The 24,050-nt window shown below is 37.7% G+C and overlaps 1 protein-coding gene across 2 annotated transcripts; it reads left to right on the top strand.

Moving 5' to 3' along the window:
• Positions 1–6,008: 6,008 nt before the first annotated feature.
• On the top strand, positions 6,009–23,759 carry LCA5 (lebercilin LCA5). 2 transcript variants are annotated; one of them, XM_067532629.1, is made up of 8 exons: positions 6,009–6,147; positions 7,073–7,449; positions 10,855–11,384; positions 12,798–12,935; positions 15,288–15,384; positions 16,798–16,946; positions 18,770–18,908; positions 20,841–23,759. In XM_067532629.1, the coding sequence occupies exons 2-8, from the start codon at positions 7,251–7,253 to the stop codon at positions 21,647–21,649; spliced, it is 2,061 nt and encodes a 686-aa protein (XP_067388730.1). In that variant the 5' UTR covers positions 6,009–6,147; positions 7,073–7,250; the 3' UTR covers positions 21,650–23,759. The 2 variants fall into 2 exon arrangements, with proteins under 2 accessions (XP_067388730.1, XP_067388731.1); XM_067532630.1 differs by lacking the exon at positions 6,009–6,147 and having other exon boundaries at positions 6,745–7,449.
• Positions 23,760–24,050: the final 291 nt, after the last annotated feature.

The raw sequence follows: 24,050 nt of genomic DNA, 5'->3' as shown, positions 1-24,050 counted from the left end.
ATCTGACATGGCATATCTCATATGAATTATTGTAATATTGATGTTAAATAATATAAATTGTCCCCCTAATCCAGCCAGCATCACATAGAGATCACAGGCCTGGTCCAGAAAGTTTGGTATTTCTGTATAGGGTTTTGGTTCAAGTCCAAGTCTTTCTGATATGACTAGCATTCTTGGAGTTTGAACAAAACTGCTCTGTAATAATGTGCAGGCAGGTTACATATGTAAATCCAGCGATAACGATCTATAAGTGTCTTGTGCTTGTTTGCAACATACAATTATCAGAAATTCCTGAGTTTCTTCTTGTATTAAGGGAAAAAATATTGACCAAGAAAATGGGGAGGCAAAAGGAGACAAAAATAATCTTCTTGCTTGTTGTTTGAGTCCTTAGAAAGGTTTTTATTATCCGCTGATCTTTTACAGAAGTTGAGTAAGCAGCTTTAAATCTCAAAAGGCATTGTTGTGGAATCATTGTTATGATTCACTTACTCTTTGATAGTAAACAGGGGCACCATCTCTGTTCCCTCATTCATAGTGTTTTGCAGCCAGAAAGCCCAGAGTTCTACTTAAAGTTCTGGCACTCAAACCAATAAAATAAAGATTTTCCCCATTCAAATTCAAGGGTTGTTTTTGTTCCGGTAGCTCAGGGAATCTGTGCTTTTTCCATCACATTAGATACAGTCACTATTATAGTCCCTCCTGGTGTGCTACAGCCATTCCTATTGTGCAGTGGAATTCTGTACCATTTTTGTGTGCACTGGGGATCTCCTTCAATATTTAGGTGTAACAATAGAATAAACAAGGTTTCCACAAATTTTAACAATTCTGGGAGTTCTATCCCTGCTGGTACCCCTAGGAATCTCAAATTGTGTGACACTGTGATTTGATCTGGTTTTCCAGTGTTTCCATTCTCCTTTCTAAAAAGAATCCTACTTTCAATTAAGATTCGGGATTTGGAAGTGCTCCCTTTCAATGTATTAAAATAACCTTTTACCTCTTTCTCTAATCCCAGAATGCAGTGCTTTGTTCCAAAAACTTTCCCATCCAGGTTTTGTTTGAAAGAAGTGAAGGCTTCACTCTTCCTTCTCAGGGATATCAGAGATCTGCAAAGCATGATTTTGTGCTAATATTTGCTTAAACTACTCATGCATTAACTTGTCCTGCTCCAGGACAGGCATCAAATTACACAAATAAATGGCACCAGCAACTTACTTGATAAATTATCTGTAGGATTTAGACTTCAGCATTTTCAAAACTTCCTCCAAATAGTCTCTATGCCAGTGTGGCAAAATCTCTGTGTTTTTGTTCCAGTTCAACTGTTCATTTAGTTTATTTAGTTTATTTATTTAGTTAGTTAGTTTATTTAGTTTATTTATTTATTTATTTATTTAGTTTATTTCATTAGTTCATTTAGTTTTTGGCATTGTCTGTTTTCCATAGTTTTTAAAAGCATCTCAGGCCTGGATCCTCATAGATATTTAGGCACCTAACTCCCATTGATTTCAATCTAGGAACCCATTGTAGAATTTATAGCTGGTCTACACTAGAAAAGTAGATTAACCCGGCAATGTCACTCAGTGGGGTGAAAAATCCACATCCTGAGCAACATATAGTTAAACAAAGCTAAGTCCCCACGTGTACAGTGCTACATTGACAGAAGAATTCTGTTGATCCAGCTACCGCCTCTTGGCAATGTGGATTACCAACACTGACAGGAGAACCCCTCCCATCGAGGTAAGAAGTGTCTACACTGAAACACTACTGCAGCATAGCTGCAGTGCTGCAGCTGTAGTGTTTCAAGTGTAGACAAGCCTTTCGGCTCCTAACTTATTTTGTCACATTTTGAAAATTTTACCTTTTACTTTTTATGCCTATTTCTCTTTCCGCTATAATTCTGTTTTTTCCAGCCATTCTTTAAAGGCTATCACAATGGTGTCTGTCACTTTCATTGGAATATATATATATATATATATATATATATATATATATATATATTTTAAGTTTACCCTTTCTGCTCTAGGCATATATATTAAATTAGATGGTCATACAGTTTAAGTGTGCATGTACAAGGCACTTGTGGAGAATGAATATACATTAGCCAGGCAGTTTTTAGGATTGACTTCATTCAGGTTTCTTTGACTGGGCAATTTTAAAGTTTTCATCTCCTTTGAAACAGACAAGTTTTTTCCCATAAACTTAAGTTGAAAACATCTCTTTTCTCCCAAGGTTTATATATTTAGCTTCCCCCTTGCTTTTTAGTAGGAAATCTTCTAGTTCTTACACCTTGAAGCTGCATCTTTCTCATACTTTCTTGTATTTTGCACAGTGGATAATTTATTATTTATATAAATTTAAAAATGTATTATATTGGTTAATGTGACAGGGCACACTTGCTTGGCACTGGTTCACCAAGGATTAACTCTACGCTGTGGGTCAAGGAGGCCATGCCCCCTCAGCCCTGCTGGGCATTCTCTGGCTAGAGACTGGGTATAAGAGGGAGCCAAGCAGCTTAGTCATTCTGGCTGCTGATGGGGGAGGATGTAGACTACCAGCTCTCTCCAGGGTGCTGCAACAGGCTCTGAACCCAGAGCTAAGCATGTAGAGCCCCAGACGGATTCCAGGCTGCCAGATGAATCCAGAGAAAGGACTGAGCTGCCAGGAACTGCATTGACTGAGGACCCTGGAGGCCCTAGGGAATTGTGGATCATCACCACAGAGGACTGGGTAGGAAATAGCTCAGGGGACTTAAAAATTCCTACGATGGGAGAATTGGAGAACTTGTCAGTGTGTTTTGGGAGGATCCCTGCTGACTCAGTGGCGAGTACCCCCGCCACTACCAGGGCCCCGGGCAGGGGCTTGAAGGAGCAGGGAGAGCCCAAGCCTCCCTATCTTAGGTGCCACATATCCCTAGGTGGTGCCCCACTTCCCCAATGTGCCACTAGGCCATGTTGCCCTGACTGAAAGGGCCGCTTTATTGACTCAGGCCACTAGGCCACGCTGCCCTGACTGAAAGGGCTGCTTTATTGATTCTGGCCATTAGGCCATACCGCCTTGAGGGAAGGGACAGCCATATTGACCCTGGCCATTTGGCCATACAGTTCTGAGAGAGGGAACAGCCACAGTGACTTTAGCCATTAAGCTGCATCCCCTGAGGCTAAGGGGGTCAAAACACACAGCCATGAGGCTATAGTGACCCTTATACACCCCACCCCAAATACAGGAAGAACATGCTTGCCCCATAACAGTTACAATGTTGGTCACTATTCAGGTTTCCAGTGGGCTTTATGCTTATTGGTTTCTGTTTTCATTTAGTGATCGAGTATTTATTTTGGAAGCTCTGCATGTGTTTCATGTATTTTACTGAAGTAAGACAGTTTGCTTGCATGAGGTATCTGAGCAAAGATCTCTGTCTCTCTGAAGCATGTTTAGTTAATGCCTCTCCTTGAACAGTATGTAGTGATACCTTTCACATGCAGTCACTATGTACTACACCAATATGAATAACATTCTATTCTTTTTAAGGTCTTATATTGCTCTCATCACTGTAGCATCTTAGTGATCTTTCAGTAGTAAACTAAATGAAGTGAATAGCATCTGCCATATATGCTTCCTTCTCCATTCATCTCCCCAGAAGGAAGTCTGCATGGGTGGGTTTGTTTGTTATTTAAAGTTGATGTGCTTTGTGCTGTCATTTGTGAAGTCTTGACTAAAAAGGTATTCTTGACTTGGATGGGTAAGTGGTGAGGTTTGAAATAGTTCTTAGTTCCTCCAGGAGTGAGTGCCTCAGCCCTGGGCCACCAGAGACAGAATTCTCTTGATTAAACAGTTCCATTGTGCCAGAGTGGTATTAACAGTGGCAGTCGTAGTCCCAGAACATGAGGCAATCTTTTAGGTACCTTTGGCCCACTTTCAAATTCAAAATTCTTTGACAAAGTGTATTGCTAATCTTTTATTCTTTTCAGAAGAGGTTTCCAACTTTTTGGGATTGTAATCTCATTGTCATTATCAATTTTTGATCTACACTATTATATAATGTGCACCTTTTTGGTTTAGTAATGTTTTTCAAAATTATATCTAACAATTTAAGGGACTTTCTTGCACTCCCAAAATATTTCTCCTTTTCAGTTTTTCCCGTTGTACTCACATTGGTTCCTCTCTGGATTACCATTTTGCTTTAAATCTCATTTCCACCTCTAGTTCCTGGTGACTGAATCTGTATTTGGTAAATGTCTCCTTTAGTTTTGTACATTTCACTGCAAATGAGAAGATTAAACTGCAACTGTCAAGCTTGTAGCTGTGCTTTATCTATTGTCTGTAACTTGTGTGGTGTTTTTGGATGTCCATGTGACATACTGAGTTTTGGAGGAAGTTACTTTACAATAATGGCCTGGAGGTTAGTATCAGTGAGGTCTGGGATTTATATCACAGCTGGCTGTTTGTATTTAGTTTTTGGTATTTTAGGTCCAGAGATCCTGTAGACCGTGGAATTTCAGCTAAGATGGGCCTACTTATAAAATTAAACTACCAAATTAATAAGTGCACATTGCAGAATATTTGAAATGGTGGCTGGAGTCCCTTTTGAAAAGAGGTGATTGTTTCTCATTGCAACACACCCATGCTGTCTTTCTATTCTCAAAGTATGTCTGGTATTTCATTAAGATAACTGTTTATTAATTGCCTCTCTGTCTGGACCATTTTCCCTAATGAATTTATCCTCTGGGAGTAACTCATCTATGCACTAAACAGAAATGTGTTAAATGCAAGGCATGCTAGACCTCCATGGCTCCAGACCTCTCAAAATACCTTGTGATCAAAGCTAATGGCTGGATACCACCCCAGGTATTGCTCAATTTAATCACAACAACCCCAATATCCCTTTGTTTGAAGGGTGGAACACTGAAACTAAAGAACAAATCTAGGTGGCTAGCACCTTTTCACTAATTAAAGCACATGGGTCTCTCCCTCTTGTATTGTTTTCTGGAATTCCTGTGTTTACTCATGTAAATTACCAAAATGCTTTGAAAAACATTGGATTGAAGAATATAGAAGAGAAGCAATGGAAATAAGCAAGCAGGCAAGCTTCAAGAGAAGAAGAATCACTCTTGACAAGAAACTGAGAAGAACTACCATCTTGCCCAGCTGCCTTCTGAGACTAAGGATCCAGGCTCTCGGGGGAAGCTGTTAAGAAACCATCGCCGCCTCTTGCCTGCATTGGTGAGGATAATTGCTTTTGCAGCTAAAATATACTGGACTTTTGGTTTGGGGGCTCATTTTATATGTTTATAAGTATAGTAATTAAAGCCTTTCTGTCATTATCGAACGAGAGTCGTGTCAATTCCTGAGCACACTAATAGCAGATCCCAGTCTGTGAGTTAACAATCCTCAAAGGTATTTAGATGCCAAAGTAGGAGTTAAATACCTTTGAGGAATGTGCTGGAAGCCATGTTTGACTTGGTGCAAGAAACTGGGCATCACAAAAGGAACAGATAATCCCTCCATATACAGGGTGCGGGGATCCCAGCGGGAGCTGGAGCGGTCCGCAGGCGTGGCTGGGTCTGATCACACTGGACAGGTCTCCCCAAAAGTTTTACTGGTGCACCAGGTTTGTCAGGCTGGCTGGTCTGCAGGGCCGCCGCTGATACAGCCACGTGGGGTGGCCCAGCGTGGCAAGCGGGAGGCGTCACTCAGGACATCGCACCGAGAACCACGAGACCGCCGCGGCCCGCACCGAACCCACTGGCCCCCCGCCCGGCCCCTGACTCTGGTCAGAGTTCACCCTTCGAAGCTCTTGCACAATAGCCAATCAGCAGCCCTCCCTGCGCAGCTGCCACCACCTCCCGGCCAATAGAAGGGCTCCTTCTATTCGCCCCATAGCCAATCAGGAAAAGGGACTGGCTCGGCCCTGTTGATTTGGCAGGATGGGCAGCCAATGGGTGTCTTCGTATCCCGCCGCCCGACCCGCCCATTCCCCGCCTCCGTCCTTGCCCCGTTACCCTGGAACCCGCTGTAAATATCCCGTTCCCGAGACAGGCGCCAGCGGCCCCTTTAAGCGCAGCCCGGCCCGGTCCAGACCAGTCCAGCCTAGCCCGCCAACCGCCTGGGGGGGTCGGCTTGGGAGGGGATGCGGCGCGGAGCCGGCGGCACTAGGTACCGAGCAACGGCTGGGCAGAGCCTCGAACTGACCCGGCTTCGCTGCAGGGGGTAGGGGCTGGGATTGGGGGGGGGATCATGGGGGAGGGGCCGGGATTGGGGGGAGGGCCCCGAGACCGGTGTGGGGGAGGGGGCTGGGGCTGGGCGTGGGGTGGAGGGAGAGTGGGGGAGGGGCTGAGAATGGGGAGGGGGCATCGGGAGAGGGAGGAGAGAGGAGTCTGGGATTGGGGAGGGGCTCCAGGGGTTGGGATTGGTGACTGGATTTAGGAGAGGTGGTAGAAGGGAAGGGGGTTGTGGGGTATCAGGGCTTTTGGGTTTTTTTCCCCATCAGGCCTGCGGGCATCATCACTAGCTTGTCTGTCTGTCTGTCTGTCACTTACTGTGCACAGAGCTCTTCAGGGTTAGGTGGGCATTCACTGGTCATCAGCTATTTAGAGAGGGTTTCCTCACTAGTTTTTGTCTCTGGCGTTAGCATTGCAGAGCATTACTATGTAAACAAAAAGGCTCCAAAGTCTGTGATCCTCATTCTGGGTCCTTTTATTATATATGTATATAATATATATTATATAGAACTAAATTTTCTGAATGGTTTCAAATTTGAAGAATTCTGTCATCAGTTTTGTGCTCCAAATATTACCTCTTTATACCATTTTATAATTTGGAATGATGTAATGCTTAAACCCACCATTTCACTGTTTGCGGCAATGGGGAAGGAAGCCACTGTTTTTGTGTGAAACACCCAAAAACACTATTGAGCAATTCCCCGTTTGATATCTATACCTGCTGACATAATTGATGAAGCTGACACACAGACATGTTTGGCATAAGAATCCTGAATTATCTTGTCCTTTCTATTTTTTTTCTGTATGAAATCTAAAAGCTGAACCACTAAAATATTCTCAGTTCCTTTTATTGATTGTAGAAAAATGCATGAATGATGACCCCTGATTGCTAAAATGAACGCCAAGAGCTCATGTTCTGAACATGAGGATAATAAACACTTGGAAAGGAGCAAAACGTTTGACCTATAACTACTAAAGGTACTTCCCTGTCAAAATGAACATTCTTTGAGGAAAAATCTGAAGAACTGGGATTGAAAAATGGGAGAAAGAACAAGGAGCCCGGATTCTGACCATGACAGAACATCGGATGGTGATAAAAATAGCAACTCCTACTATTCAGATGAAGATAATGCATCTCATGCCTCTGACCGATCACTTACACCAAGCTCCCAATCTACAAGCCATGGAAAAAAAGATCACAAAACACAGACTTTGAGCAGCCTTGTGCATTACCAAGGTAGGTAGATCACAGAACATGGCACCCTGAAACAGTCTGAAGGTGTCAACAATATTTTAAATTTTGAAGGAAGGTGGGGAGCCTACTTAAGGAAGAATCTGCATATACATTTGTTTTATGTTTGGTAAGTGGTCTGTAACTTTTATTTTGAGAACTGAAATTAGCCTTTGTCTGTAAAACTCTGCTAAACTTAATTTTAGCTATTTTTTTTTTTTCTGACAAGAAATAAAAAAATAAGTGAATTCTGCCCTGGTCCTATCCTCTAATTGCATCTGAACATCAGATCTGCATATGTTCCCAAGGTTCTCATTGGATTTCTTGAATCAAACACTTGTTATAACGTGCGGGCGTGTGTGTGTGAGAGAGAAATACTTAAATCCAGGGAAGAATATTTATAATTTCTTAGACAAAATGTCCCAAAGATCTTTGTTATGGATATCTGTTTTACCAGTTTTTCCACTGTAGCGATCTACAGTGTGTTCCTACTCAAAAGAAATATTTATATTTCCCTCCATGGAGCTTCAAAAAAATAAGGGCTTTAACTGATTATTCTCTGAAGTTAAAATTCATTCCACTCCCCTCTCCCTTACTAATACACAACCCACCCCCCCTTGGTTAAACCGCTTTGCTGTCTGGGATTGTGGGGGAAATGGAACCTACTCCCCACCCAGCAAGAAGTGAGAAGGATAGCTCTGCAGCCCCTGAGCTGGACAGCCTCTATGCTACGTTTTGGTTATTTATACTGAACTATCACACATAATTTGTGGTTAAGTTACAACATGTCCTGTCTTTCTAAAAGATACATCTCAGCTGGAAGTTATGAGTATCACAGTTTCTTTGACTCCTCTGTGGTCTGCTCAAGGAGTGCCCTGTTAGGTCTCAGGACATTAGCCTTCACCTCTCTTTTGGCAGACACCTGCATCCCTCTCCCTTCTGACTGGGGTTTTAGACTGCAGCTCTCTGCACTTTCTATGATTATTCCAGCAGGCATAACTAGAATCCAGCACCTGTGCTTTGTTTTCTCTCAAAGGGCTGTGTACAGTGTATGCCCGTGCTTGCAAGTAATGAAACTGCTCTTTCAAAGCAGAGTACATTTATTTAAGAACAAAAGCAATGTTGAGAAAACACATACAACAATCTAAGGTCTAAACACATATTTAAGCTTATCAGAGAATTTGCCTCAGTCATGTGGAGACCTTTGTAGGTTCCAGTCTCTACAAACCTTCAGCAAGGTTTGGACAAAGGTTCATGTCTGTCTGATTGGATCAAAATGAGGGCCCCATGTCAGTTCATGCTTAGTCTTTATACCCAAAACTCTGTTTTTTGGGTCTCTGGGATCTGATCTGAATCAGTCTATGCAATTCTCCCTATAGGTGGTACTTCTCTGGAGTTGTTTATTTGTCCCAGGATTTGTAGTAATCAGCCCCCTCACACATTGATTTTTAGTTCCTTGCTTTCACAGAGACTATTGTATTACCTTTATTAAAAACGATCACAAAGATATAGATAACACTTATAAAGTCAATAAATAGTCCCCAAATATACTGCATTTGGTTGTGATATCTATCACAACGTGCTTTATGCAGGAATCACTTGGTGAAATTCTGTGGCCTTTGTAATGCAAGAGGTCCAATTAGATGATCATAATGGTCTCAGGTCAACTGCCCATGGGTCATGTCCTCAAATCCTCTTTCTTTGTTGGCCTATGTGGTGCTGACATAATGATCAACTCAGCTGTGTTAAGGAGTGTGAAGTCCCCCTGCCTGTTTGTATGTTAGCCTCTGGTATGGGTCTCTGGGAAACAAAATTGCCATGGTTCTCTTGCAATATGTTGTGGTGGGGGCGGAGGATTGTTTTTGAGATTATGTGGTAAGAACTGAATGTACCTGTTGACATGAAGGCATGTATGTCAAATGTCTTTCAGAAATGGCAGGCTCACATCACGAACTTTTTGTTCCCAGATTTCTACAGATGGTCAAAAGTGCAAAACTGTATATGAGATTCTGGAGTGCTTGATGATAGATATTGGGAAATAAAATCTATATTGGTAGATTTATGTGAACCCATTAAGTAGGTTGAAGCAGGGAGGTAGCCCTGTTGTAAGATTATTACCAAATCTTTTTATACCTGAATGTAATGCGCCAAATGCTCTCTATATGAAAGGAAAACTGAGTGTTGTCTATGATCAAGCTATGAAAAAGTGTTAAATAGAAATATGATTGAATGTGTGTGCAAAATGTTTAGGGGAAACCAAGAAAACATTTAAAAACTGCTGTTTTGCCATAGAATGCTACATGTAAAATAGAGGCAGATACAGTAAGTGCCAAAAGGGAAATAGAGGAGATAGTGCTTGCTCCCTCTCAGCTAATACCTGATTTGTGTACTGTAGTTTCTGCTGTCTGCCAGTCTCATGATTCAGAAGCAGCAATGGCAAGTATAGGATAGTATCCATTATGTTGCTTCTAAAAGCTGTTCTGCATTAGTGTAGTAATAACTGCATATGTTCAGGTTTCTAAATGACAGTTTTTCTATGGGTATTTGCCTTATGCAGTTTGATTATGGCTTGAAAAGACCAAAGCTAAACTTTTTTTTTTTTTTTTTTTTTTTTTTGGGGGGGGGGGGGGTGAAAATACAAAAATACCTACACTAATCCCAAATCACTTTAAAATATTTGTATGTTGTGTATATATAAAACACACACATTAATTGAAAAATATTATTGGGATTAGTATCTATTAATACTCAAGTGAAAATGCTCCTTAGAAAATAACGTGACAGAACTAAAATTTATCCAGGGAAGAACTAAATTTTCATAGAGTTTGTAACTTTGTTCCTAACTGCATTGAACCCATTGTTGTCACCATTTTAATAGCAAGTACAGTAGCAGGCTTCGAGGAATACTACATGTGTACTTCTGAATTTGTCTAATAAAATTGCAGCGTGCTTAGTACAAAACAAGCTGAAGCTCCAATGATTACCATTTTAAAGGCACTTGAATGATACTATGTGAACAGAAATACAGTATTTCTACTTAAAACATATATTTTATGAAATCTGAAATAATGAACAAAAATAACTATTACAGATGATTACTTTAATTTTATTCAGATAGCTGCAAGCAGCATAATTCGTTTCAAAATCAAAGTAAGAGGAAAATTAAAATATACAGCAGCTTTGCAGTGTATCATAAACATAAATCTCTATCTTGTAGCTATGAAAATGAGAATAAACACTTTTGTGTTTGATTTTTCTAAAGAAAACCATCATGACATAGGTATTGTAAAAGTTCTCTCAGGAGAAAAGGGCTGTATTTCAAGAAAGATGCCTCCTTGAGTAGAAAAAATAACAATGGGCTTTGCTGAGTTCCTTATAGTAAAATCTTTATTTTATTTTATTTTTTTTAAGCCACTAAGAAACCAGTTTCCAAATATGCACCAGCCAAAAGAGGGACACGGTGGGGCTTTCGCTCCCAGAGCCTCAACAGGGATTCTCCTGCAAAAGATATAGATCTTGTTACAAAAAGGGTTCTTTCTGCCAGGCTGTTAAAAATCAATGAGCTTCGAAATGAACTAACTGAACTCCACATCAAACTAGATGAGCTGCAGAAAGAAAACAGGGCACTGAAGAGGCTTCAGTATAGGCAGGAGAAAGCCTTGAATAAGTTTGAAGATACAGAAAATGAAATCTCTCAGCTCCTCGCCCGACATAACAATGAGATTAGAATATTAAGGGAGCGCTTACGGAAATCTCAAGAGAGAGAACGCACAACTGATAGAAGACTGAAAGATTCAGAGGATGAACTGTACAGAACAAAAAATTGCTTGCAAAAATTGAAAAAGCTTTCTGAAGATAAGCATTTAGCTGAACGAGATGAACTGGCAAAGAAGCTAGCCTCAGCAGAAAACAGAATGGATGAAAGTGAGAAAAGAATTAAGGTGAGAGAACTTTCCTCACCTTCCCCAACCACACTTTTTTTAATTTAACAATTTAATTTAACAAATTAAATAAGAATGCTTCTTTCCAGTATGAGCATCATAAATTAACTTGTATTGTCCATTTTGCAGCAGAAGGATGAATTGAAAATGGTCTCTAGGGCAAATAAGAAACACCATGTAAATTGTTTAAGATGCTTGTGCATAATTATGTACAGTTTGTGCAGTTCTCTGTATATGTGTGTTTATTAATAATGTTGGTTACTGGTATGTTTTATTTTACATATTTATATTATAGACTTGGCATTTTTAAACTAGACGCTAATCAATTTAGCAATAACTTCCAGAAAGGCATGCAGCTAATTTAATTTTCCATAATCTAGTTTATGCTGCTTGATCTAGGTAGTGTGTATAAAGGAAGGCTCCTCAGGGATTTTAGAGGATATTATTCTGAAGTTCTACAAAAATACATTAGGGTTTTAAAAATTATCTTGAAAACTAATGTAACTCAGTTATCATCCATGCAATGTTCGGTTATTCTGTAGAGGCTGGTTGAGTAATTCTTTGAGATAGACCATAATTTTGTTCAAAGTTGTATCGTGTTCTAGAAACATGTACTGTAGGTATGCATTTTAGGAATTTTGTGCATGATGTTTTGTGCATGACTGTATACCCATGGGAAAGAAAAAAAGCCCTTTTAAGTCAAAATTATTTTAATATTGGGCCTGTAATGTTATAAGAGTAATTAAACAGTCTAGAAGTTGTATGTGATGTTAGTTTTTGCCTGATATATATACTAATTTTGACTATGTTAAGATGGAATTAAGGTTGAGTGCCTACATTGGTAATTTAAGGTAACAAAATGACAAAGGTCGTGTATTTTATTTAAAAAACCAGCATTACAACCTCAGAAATTCAGAGCTATGATTAAATTTGAAATGAAATCCAAACATGTCAAGATATAGAAATGCAGTTAGGGAACCCAACATTAGCTCTGCACTGTAATGTTACCATGCTGTAATCAGATATTTACAATTAAGGCACTTTAGCACTTGTGGTCCCAGGTGAAATAAAAGTGATATTTTTTTTAAAGGCACTTGATTTCCTCCTCCCTCCTCACAGTGTCATTATATGGGTACTGCAAATGCCCAGTGCCTCCTCAATTATCCCTCTGCATATGGGTGAGATGAGATTGGGCACCAGCAAAAACTTTGTGTGGTTCTCCCCCATGGTTAATATCTGAATTTGATTAAGTTGCTGTGGACACACTCAAATAGGATCTGCACCACACTAGAGGCAGAGAGTCAGGTTTGACCCTAAAATAGTATTTTTATATATTTTGTTTTTAAATTATTTTTGTTACTTTAAATTAAAAAATTACTGTTTTTTAATGTTCTCTCATCATATGAACTGCAGGATTTGGAAAAAAACCTTGAGCTGAATAACAGCAGTTTTCAGCGACAGTTGCAATCTGAGAAAAAGAAGGTACACGAGGCCCAAGAAGAAAATAAAGTTCTCCAAGAAGAGCTTCAACAACTTAATCAAAAGCTAAAGGTAAAAATCATATAATATTAAACTTCAGCCACCTTCAGGCATTTTTCACTGTGGGAGTACTTGTTATTGGAATGGTGGTTGAAGCATAAAGGGACATACAAATGTTTAGCATATCTGGCATGCTAATACCTTGCAGTAGTGACTACAAAACTGCTATATGAATGCCTGTTCTCACTTTCAGGTGACATTATAAATAAGAACAGGCAGCATTTATCTCCCATAAATGCAAACAAAATTGTTTGTCTTAGCAATTGGCTGAAGAAGTAGAACTAAAGTAGACTTGTAGGCTCTAAAGTTTTACATTGGTTTATTTTTGAGTGCAGTTATGTTTTAAAAAAAAAAAAAAGTTCTACATTTGTAAGACGCACTTTCATGATAAAGAGATTGCATTCCAGTACTTGTATGGGGTGAAATGACAAATACTATTTCTTTATCTTTTTTTATAGTGCGAATATTTGTAATAAAGAACAATAATATAAAGTGAGCACTTTACACTTTATATTCTGTTATAATTGAAATCAATATATTTGAAAATTAAGTAAACATTCAAAATATTTAAATAAATGGTATTCTGTTGTTTAACAATGTGATTAAAATTGTGATTAATCGCAATTAATTTTTTTAATCAGTTGACAGCCCTAATTTCAAATTTACTTTAATAACTCCTTGCAAAATGAACTTCATTTTTTTGCATGTGGGTTCACTCTCTCTTTTTAAATGTAATCTTCTATGCTCTGGTTCGGGAATATCTGTATGAAAGGGAATGTATTCTTGTTAGTCATTATTATTTATTAGCATGAGATAGGAAAAGCAAAGGTCAAGTACACAATCAGGAATCACTGCTAATCTGTGAACTATACAGAAAACTAAGCTTTAGGGGATGGATTTTTAAAATTACACCTGCAAATAAGTACAGGCAATTATGTGCAATTACAATAGCTGTGCACATAGATTGAGTAATTGCACATACATATTGGCAATTGGCATGTACAGTTACTTTATCTGCACAAGCAATCACTTGCTCATTTTAGGTATATAGGTTCTAAAATTAGGCTATAAGAATGGTTGTTTTAATAATCACAATGCACATTATTATTTAGTACTACATTAGTCACTACCTTCTGAAAGAAGCTGTCAATTCAGATTTGGACTAAAATCTAGATTCTGTAAAAACATCTTTCACAAAACCTAAGGCTGTTTAGAATTGTTTCCATGATTTTTATTTCTTCTCGGAGAAGTTGGTTTTTAAACAACTAAACACCATGAGAGGATATAAAAGTGAAACTGACTTAATGTTAGCTGCCCAATCTGTGAGAAATTCAAAGTAACCGGCATGTGCTGTGAAAAGTAAATTGGATTTTTAAAACTTTTCAGTAATCTAAAGTGTACCAGTAAAGTTAAATAATCTTGCTAGTTTACAATAAATGGGTTGTAAATTTGCAGTATTCCTTTAAAGAAAACTAGGATACTTTGAAAAATACTTTTATGATCAGAAGAATCCCAGCACTGTTTATTAACTAATATTCAGTATTTCTGGTTAGGCAACATTGATTTCTATGTGAGAGGAATATATCCCTGTATTGTATATGGCTCAAGGCAAAAAAAAGCAATTTTCTTAAAACAGGATCAATTTTAATCTCTGCATTGCTCCAAAGATATTCTTTATGGCTTTAATTCAGCAAGATACTTAAGCATTGAAGTCAAAGGAACTATTCACATACTTACTTACATAAGCATGTATACAAACTTGATGCAAACTACCTTGTTGAAACAGGGCCTATATCCCCAAAACTGACCATCATACAAATGATGCTACTTGCATTTTCCATGTCTTCTGCTGTGTTCTCTTTCTGAACAATACACCCAGGGCAATTCTGACAATGCTGCCTAACCTGCTTGTCAGAGATACTGTCCTGCCCATTAGACAGCTAGGAGTGCTAATGTGATTTTTTTTTGTTTTGTTTTTTAACATGGTAGGCACATGCATCCATATTTAGACTTACAAAATTTTAAGCACCTTGTATAAAATGTTGGCCTTCAGTTTTATCTTAGATAAGTACAAAGATACAATACTAACTGTTAGAAAGTATTTTGGCAATCTGATGATTTTTGAGAGTGGAAGAAACCATGTACTAGAAATGTGATTTAAAGAATTAAGAATTTGAATGTTCTCTTTAAACATTGTGCTTAATAATCTGGGCCTTATCCAATGAAGAATGAACTCAATATATATGTTTAGTTTAAACTACATAGTTGCTTAGTCTTGCCACAATTTATTTCAGTGGCTGTTACATAAAACTTGATGTAACTTTATTTATTTAATGTTGCCTTCTCTACCTCATTCATTTTCAGGAAAAAGAGAGAGAACTTGATGCAAAAAATATTTATGCTAACCGTATGTTGAAGCCATCGCCTAAAAAAGACACAGACGTTACACAAAGAAAAAAAGGTAATTTAATAAAAGGATATAAACTGAAAAGCTACCACCAAGTTTACTTTTCAAATACACTCTATTGCGTTATAGTGTTCAAGCCATTAAGTGTTTGTTTCATTTTGATCCTTCCAGGTCCTGTCCCAGTCTGTGGAGTTCTTCACAAAAATCACAGTGCATGTCATTGGTTATTTGACTGTCCCCTAATAATAGAACAGTCAAGCCATGATACCCCCAACAAATCACCTAGGGCTGTCCACTCTCAATTCATTTATCCCAAATGTTCATGAAAATCGAAGGGCTTTGTTTAGTAATAGTTTGCTATTAAATCACAACTAATGACCATTTTGTAGCTTGATTACAATTAGATCCACTGGAAATATGCACCATTGTAGTTCCACGTGGCTGTGTGGACTTAGGGGTTTCTCTGAATTTTTGCTAATTCCAGTTTGTAGTGCAGAATTTAAGTATGTATTGGGAGAGAAAAAAAATACAGCCCGTCTGACTGAAGATAACAGTGCTCCGGTTTGTATTTGAAAAGTTATCCCTGAAGGTGCAGGCAGATTGAAACCTTGCTTTACTTGTATATAGGGCCAGATCCACTCCCAGAGAATCAGTAGAATCATTCAGAAGGAGTAGAGCAAACAGGCTTTGTTGTGGCATTTTAAGCGGGTTTTGATGTCAATACTTCACACTATTTCACAGCTGATCCCTTTAATGGAAACATCCTGCTATTATGTATCATCCAGGGTAGTTAGGTAATTTGAAAGGTCATTCCACAGGGATAAGGTTGCAAGTCTCAGAAATGCAAGTAATAGACTATCCTATAATATTAACATTTGTCTTTTTATTCATCTAGAAGGAGCAGATTTAGGTCATTGGCAGATTGCGGGGGGGAAAAGGTATCTAAAGCGGATTTTTTTTTTTTTTTTTTTTTTTAAGACCATTCAGTAGATATAAATAACTTCTAATTTGTGGATATATTAGAAATATCTTCAGACTTTTCCGAACACTCCCCTAGAATCTTGGGAAAGCTCCTTAGAATTTGGCAGTGTTTCCCATAGGTTCCCATTGGCTCTAATTATGAGGTACTTTGACTTTAAGATCCTTTAAAAAACATGTAACATTTTGTTTTGTGTGGATTTTTTGTCCTTCCAAGTAAATGTTTTAACTCCAAAATTTTATGAAAATGGATTTAGAAATTTTTTTTTCCCCTAGAGATCGGGGGGGGAAATCTGCTGATCCTCATTAGATCAGGAGGCTTTTATGTATTCTTTTAAGTTATAGGAATACTACTAGCTTATAGGTGTAAATTCATGAGTTGCAGAGATGAAAATTATTTTTAAAAAATTGTTGGGTTCTTTTTATTTGGGAATATTTTGAATTAAAAAAATGTATCTTGCTTTGTTTGTGTATATTTATTTATTACAGCCACTAGCCAGAATACTAAAAAAGGAATGCAGACGACAAAAAGAGTACAGACTGGAGAGTACTTCTCACCGATAGAATTTCCTCCACCACCAGAATTTGTTTCTGTTGATGTAGCAGAACAGAAAGAAGAGGAGACACTTCTCAGAATGGTGAGTTATTTTATAGTTCCAAATAATCCACCTAAGAGACTAAATTTTCTAAGATCTAATTTATATTTTAGGAAAGACACCCCCTCAAATCTTAGGAAAATGATTAGGCTCCCAGATAGACAAAATTACAATTTTACATGACCCTGTTTAAATTTCATGTTGCTCTGAATCCGGTTGACAATCATTAATTTGCTCTGCTTCTTTTATTATCTTTTATTGTTTCACTGTAATTTCTATTGACTTGACATTATTATAGTTTCTTTCTCCTTCTCTATTAGTAGTCTAAATATTTGATCAGTCTCTTGTTCTCTGTTTTTACTGAGCCTTAATTATGGTTACTTTTAACTTCTAGCCTTCTTCCACAATAATGGATTGTAGTGCTTCCTCCCATTGCACCAATGTCCAAACTATTATCTTGTATGTAAAGCATGAAATATATTTCTGGTATATTTATCCCAATGTTTTTTGTTTTTTTTGTTTTTGTTTGTTTGTTTTTTTGCTATTACTATCTTCATTATAAAATAGTATCTCACTGATTTTTTTTTTTAATACTTTTGAGCCATAAGCCTAAAATTAAAGTGAAATGTAAGGTGATGTTAATTCGGCTCCTTAGATCTACTTGCACACATTGTACAAATGTTTAAAGGGTACGAGAATTTAACTTATGCACTGAGGAGCTGCAAGAAGATGTCACTAAAGTAAAGTAGAGACTACCAAATCTGCTGTAAATTCCATAGCCATAGAATCATGGAATACTTGAGACTTTGCTTAAAAATGAAATATTCAGTGGGATTTCATGTGTCTTTTTTCCTCCCCACATTTGTAATAATTTCTTTCTAATTGTGGGAAAACTAAGCTTAAAGTTACTTTTATCTCTGGAAGCATTGAGGTTCATGGTCATTCTGATCTCTTTCTGTACGTGGAAACCTTGTTTCCTCATTCATGGCTCTTATCCTTGTGGTTGACCATTCTGTTAGTCCAGAAAAAAGTAATGATTTAGGAAGTCATGATGACAGAGAGAAGTGGTTCCCTAAGGTTGCTTGGATCAATTCCAAGGAGGAGTTTTGATTACCAGAACTGAAATCTTGAATGTCTCTGTGTGCAGCTGGGAATCAGTGTAGCAAATAGAGCATTTGGGGAGGAGGGGGGTGCACTTGGTAGGCCTGTGGTGCTGTTTTCTGAAACATCTGACGCTTTTTCAGGATTGGCAATTCGATTCCTACATCTTCAGTTCTAAAACCTTCTTCTCTGTTAATAGTCCTTGGTGCATGAGTCCTTTAAAATGGAGTAGATTTGGGTGATCCAACTATGTTTTTCATTGGTGTTTTGAATTAAGGACTCAAAAGTCAGACAGTTGTTTCTGTACCAAAATTTTCTTGAGAAGCAGTGAATGTGAAAATATTGAGACAAAGCTATTTTAGCATAATTGTTTCCTCAGTTGTTTTTAATTGTTCTGTTTTCTTTAACTGTTTCTAGTCACTGAGCAGCCATCTTCATTGAGCTCTCCAAAATGACTGTTTTCTCTGTAGAAATAATCATGTATTAAGCTATTTGAATCCAATTTTAATTCCTCCAAACTCCAAGTTTGGACATGTTCAGACCCTGGCTATTGATCTGGCCCACTCAATAAAGTCTCAAGTACTTGAGGCCATATTAGGTCTGATAAGAGTTTCAGGGCTATATCCCCAACTGAGGCAAACTGGTGTGGTTTCATTGAAGTCCTTAATATCATTCCGATTCAGCAGACTTTGTGTTTTAACAATAAATAAATAAAGCTGTTGCAGAAATTTTCTATCACACTTTATTTTATCTATTTATATCAGGAACAGGAAACTCAGAAAAAAGAATGGAAAGAACAAGCAGAGCATCTAAGGCAAGAAAGGAACAGGGAGAGGGAGGAAAAACTGAAACGTGAGCAAGAACTTCAGGCTTTAGAGGAGAAAGCCCAGAAACTATGTGATGGTAAGAAACTGTGGCTACTGCCAAGCTGAAAAATCTAGACAAAACAAAATATCAGTCAAATGAGGCTTATAAGGCTTTTCTTCAAAACAACAAATTCATTCTGGAAGAGGAAAGCTACTTAAAAGGATAAATGATTTAACATGAACAGGGTCAAAACAGAAAATTATTAAGGGATGTAAAGTAACCTCCTTCCTGTGCCCTGCTGTTGCTGCCCAAGACAAGGCTTCAAAGCCAAATACCTACTGTGGAAAAACCACAGCTGAAAAAGCTCCATGAAAAACATTTTCTTTAGTTTACTGAATTGATGTTACATTTGACTTTCTGGCCTTTAAGTGTGGACATTAGACTCACATTGCTACAGAACAAACTTGCTTTCTCTTATTTTGCCTGTTTTGTCAGTACATTGAGCCATTTAATTTATATCCAACTGAGAGTGCAGTTTCTGCTCTTTACAAATGGTTGTCTGATTCATTTGAGATGATTATGGCAGCTACAGAAAAATCTATTTGTATAATTGCATATCACATTAATTTTTGTTAATTTTACAAATTTTTTCAGGACCTATTAAAATCTGTTAAATATTCTGACAAAGAAATCCTATGCATAGTTCTGTCAGTAGTTGCATCCTGTCAGATTTTAATTTTATACAGCAACTATTTCTTTAGTGTATGGTGAATTGACAAGAGCATTTGGTTTAGTTGAACAAAAAGTCAAATTCAAAATCCATATCCAGTTTCTGGGGGGTAAATTTCATAACTCTGAAGTCAGTGGACAGTTTGCACTAACTGAGAATCTGCTTACAGGTGTCTTGGGGTAAGATTGTACTTATATTAGCTCTCTCTTCCATCTTACTGTAAAAATAAGAATTTCATCCCAACAATCCTCACTGAAATTCAGCTGCCTGTTTCCCCTTCATAGTGGAGATGCTGTGCCATATGTATTAGTTTTCATAAACTTGGTATAAAGTACAATAAGTTACTCAAATTGTTGTCAGTGCTGTCACCATCAAGTTCTGCATCCTAACTCTTCCAAAAGGATTCCTGATTTTCCCCCTCTCTCCCTCCCCCCGCCTTTCATTCTAGACACGTGTCAGGTTGTTCTTGATCAAATCTGAATCTACCTTAAAATTTTATATTCAGACAGGAAAATTCTTTTTTGGAATTTAGAAAATCTCCTTTTTGTGTGCTCATGCAACTTTGTGCATGCAATCACTTGGGCACAAACTCTTGCACCTGTTATGCATGCAGTTCATATGTGGAAGGGTCTGATTTTTCACCACCTTGCAACTCACATAGCCTTTTAGACCTGTGCAAAGTGGTGTGTGCTGTTTGTGCAAATAATCATTTATGTTCACTTGATGGTGAACGGAAAGCTTGTGCAGAGGTGTTTTCAACACACGCTGTGGCCTGCAGACGTTCAAGTGAGGAGGAGGTAAAATTTTAAATCACTCCTTACTGCAGGTAAGTTTAAAAATAAATCCTTGCAAATTATTACTCATTTGGTATTTTATTGTCCAGTTGGCTTTGCAGCAGCAGTTCACAAAAAAGTATATTCCAAAGTTGTCTTGAAGTCTGTGATGTTGACAAAGCAAGATGAAAGCACTCTATCAATCAGAGTTATTAAAATCAATGATGTTACATTCATCTCTGTTCCAACACAGGGCAAGGATAAAATCAGTAAAATATGAAACTCTTAAAAGATGAATAATGCACAACTACAGTAAAAAATTGACAGTGCTGTTTAAGTTAGGATGGAAGATTTAGCCTGTCTAATCGTAAATATGTTTATGAAAATGACTTCTTTAAAAAACAAACCACTGCTAGATGTGAGAATTTTAAAAACTTTATTTTTTGTGTATGATTTTTTTAAAATTAAAAATGTATTTTAAAGATTAGAAAAATGTCAAATAACTTTTTAAAAAATTCCATGCAGAGTGGGAAAAAGAAGAATTTAATAGAAGGAAAAAAGAAAATAATTTTTTATGGGATAAAGAAGAAGCAAGGATTGAGACGGAAGTATACAAACCTGAAAATGAGACACACAACACTGAAAAACTAGAAGAAGACCGACGAAAAAAAGAGCTGCTGCTGGCTAAAATGTATGAAATTGACAGAGAAACTCAAAACACTATTAGTATAAAACTTGCTTCGCAAGCACACCTCACAGACACAACAACAAAATCTGACTCCCTGGAGAAAAATGAGAAAACCTACCAGTTCTTAGAGACCACTGAGAAATTGTTTAATGGATTTCCAGGATACGACAGCCATGATGTTACTACAAAAGCAGAAGAACGGAAGCGGCAAAATGTTAGAACGACAGATTCAGGTAGTGATTTGACTTTTGGTAGTTACGTACCTTCCTTTGGGAAAGGATCCGGGAGGCCAAGTTGGCTTAATCAAAAAAGTATCGTCTTAGAAGAAAATACTAAAGAAAATACAGATTTCAGTACTAAGAAAGAGAAAAGGTCTAATTTAATGGAACAACTGTTTGGAACTAGTGCCAACACCATCCTTCCATCTAAAATCAGTGACTCCGATCCTTTGGAAACAGACACTGATTTCGGCAGTGCCCTTCCTCTGGATAAAAGCAATAAAATTAAAGTAAAAGATGATCCTTTTTTCAGTGAAGGAAGAAATTTTAACCCAAATAGGCACCGTTTACAGCACACAACAAGCAAGCCAGCAGTTAAGGCTGTTGATTCTTTTGAAGATGAAATTGAAGAAGTAATCCTGCGATGACCATCTTTTATATACCTTTTGAGTGTAAATGCAATCAAAATATTTTAATACATTATTTATTATATACAGATTTGGAAAGTTTCAGATATTAAAAAGCCTTAAGGGATGATTTCAATAGATAAATATATGTATAGAGGAAATATATACTACACAGTCAAATAGACCAGTCTGGTTCCTTGTGCAGTTAGATTTTTTTTAATATATCTTTCCAAATATAGTCCATGAAAATAAAGAATTGTGGTGATTATTTTGTACATGCCACAGCCAATAATCTTGAGGGAATTTCCTGACAATTCCCATATAATGCAGCTGACTATGAGTATTTGCTCATTTTCTTCATTCAGGAGGTGATACTGCTTCTGCCCTACTCATACCCTTCATATGTGCATCTGCCATTATCAAATCTGTGCAACTGCCAGAGCAGATTGGTGATATTCCAAAGGGCCACTACTAATGCTCTTCCATGGATTTGGATGGGAGGGAAAGTAATTGAGGAACACTTATACCTGCTTTTCTAGAGCCAAACATGACCTGCACCACTCTTCTCACTTGTGTCTGCCTGTGGTAGTGGAAGGGTCCCATGATGCTCTCTAAACTCTTGTCTCTTGCCAGGCTATGTGATGCCATTATTCCACTGCACTGTTCAAACACTTCAAAGCAGGTTCAGTTCAGTTAAAGCAGTGGGCCTTTAAATAGCTGCTGGGGTTTGTTTGTTTTTTCCCAGTTGGACTAAAAATAAAGGGAAGGAGGGATAATTCAGCCTACTGTTTGGAAGGCTGAGAGTCATGGCCCCTCACCGTTTTTGTTTTGTTTTTATATATATAACAGCCTTGCATAGCATACCTAAATACTGTTCTGGGAAAATCTATGCCATAGTCATACTTCTCTTAATAGAAGTGAGTCTGGACTCCCCACCTAAAATAAAACATATGAACCACTGAGAATTTAGATAAAGAGTTAGGATGAAGTTAATAAATCAGTATATTTTAAAATAATTTCCAGAAATATTGCAAAATCTGACTATCTCCGTCATACAAACATTTTTAAAATGAGATGAGAACAGTGTGCATTGCTAAATATCATCTAACTAAATATTTGTGTGAGATGGCAGAAAATTATTGAAACTCTATAAATCCGTAGCTTTTACAGTTGGCTGATTTCAGAATCTGAGAAGGTGCTCTGGTATATTGGGATAAATGTGCTGTAAATGAGATCTTGAATGCCTTAAATATAGAAGATGCTTATACTTTGGAATTGTTGCTCATTCCCCTTTGACAGAAACATAATGTTTACTGCCTTTTAGAGAACTGATGCTGGAGAAACCCTTAGAAGTTCTCAGTTAGCTATCCCATTGCCTCTCCCTCCCTTCTTCCTAATTAAATCATTCCAGTTGGGTTTACAAACAATGTGATTTGCCCCATGTTGTATGTACTATACAGTGTATATTTGCTTTATCTTCCTGGCCAGACCCCTGCTGTTAATCTAGTTTCCATGTTTTAAAATAAAAAATCATATCTGTAAGGAAGTAATTTCTTGAAAACTATAACTGCCAGTGGGGCATCTTGTGAGTTTATATATTTGACTTTCTATTTTTTTTTTCTTAAGATTTTTTTTCAATTTTAATAATGGACTTTGTAGTGTAATGCATAAAGCATAGTACTGTACTGTTCACAAGGAGTTTTATTATTTAATGTAAAATGCATAGAAGTGTAAGTACAGGAGTTGGCTAATGGTGCAATGTGCTGTTATGTGGGAAAGCTTACATTCAGGAGCAACCATAGGATTTCCATGTTACCAGCTGACATAAAGCACTATATTCCACACTATTTCTTAGCTGGAGGCAGCTGGTAGTATGTTATCCTTGATTTGGAGTGCCTCCCTTTGGCTATTCATATTTTCTCCGTGATGCATTCAGAGTGCCTCTTTGGTGTTAGGGGAAGGCACATGTAATTTCATCGTTATGAAAAGGAACATGTAGTAGCAGAGAACTGCAGGCTGTCACCTATCATAAAGAAATAGGTGAAAAGAGACTGTAAAAGACACTCGTACTATAATGATGGTGTCACAGAAGACCCTAGATAGAAAATAAGTATCTCAGAACAGCAGCTTTTTCAACATAAGTCTGTCATCTTAATAGAATTTGTCATTCAAGAAGTTGTTTGGTCCCAGACATATCAGGCTAGAATAGATCCCTAACTGTGCCAGACCTATACTCAGCATAGCTGATGAGAGGAAGGAAAAGGTGGCTTTAAACCGTCTTTATGCTTCCCTCCATCCTCTTGGCAGCCAGGGTCTAGTCTGGCTGCAGAGCTACTCTAAACTTAGCTAGTTGTAAGAACCCCAAGGAACAGTTACGGTGCCTGGGGATCACAAGAGCACAGTGTGCTCTGGTCATCCTTTC

The sequence above is a fragment of the Emydura macquarii genome, unplaced genomic scaffold (genome assembly GCF_026122565.2).
Source record: "Emydura macquarii macquarii isolate MOO-44397 ecotype Brisbane River unplaced genomic scaffold, CSIRO-AGI_Emac_v2 contig_3295, whole genome shotgun sequence".
In the NCBI taxonomy this organism is placed as follows: domain Eukaryota; kingdom Metazoa; phylum Chordata; order Testudines; family Chelidae; genus Emydura; species Emydura macquarii.
Note: the sequence above shows the minus strand (reverse complement) of the source record. Positions and strands in the feature narration are given on the sequence as shown.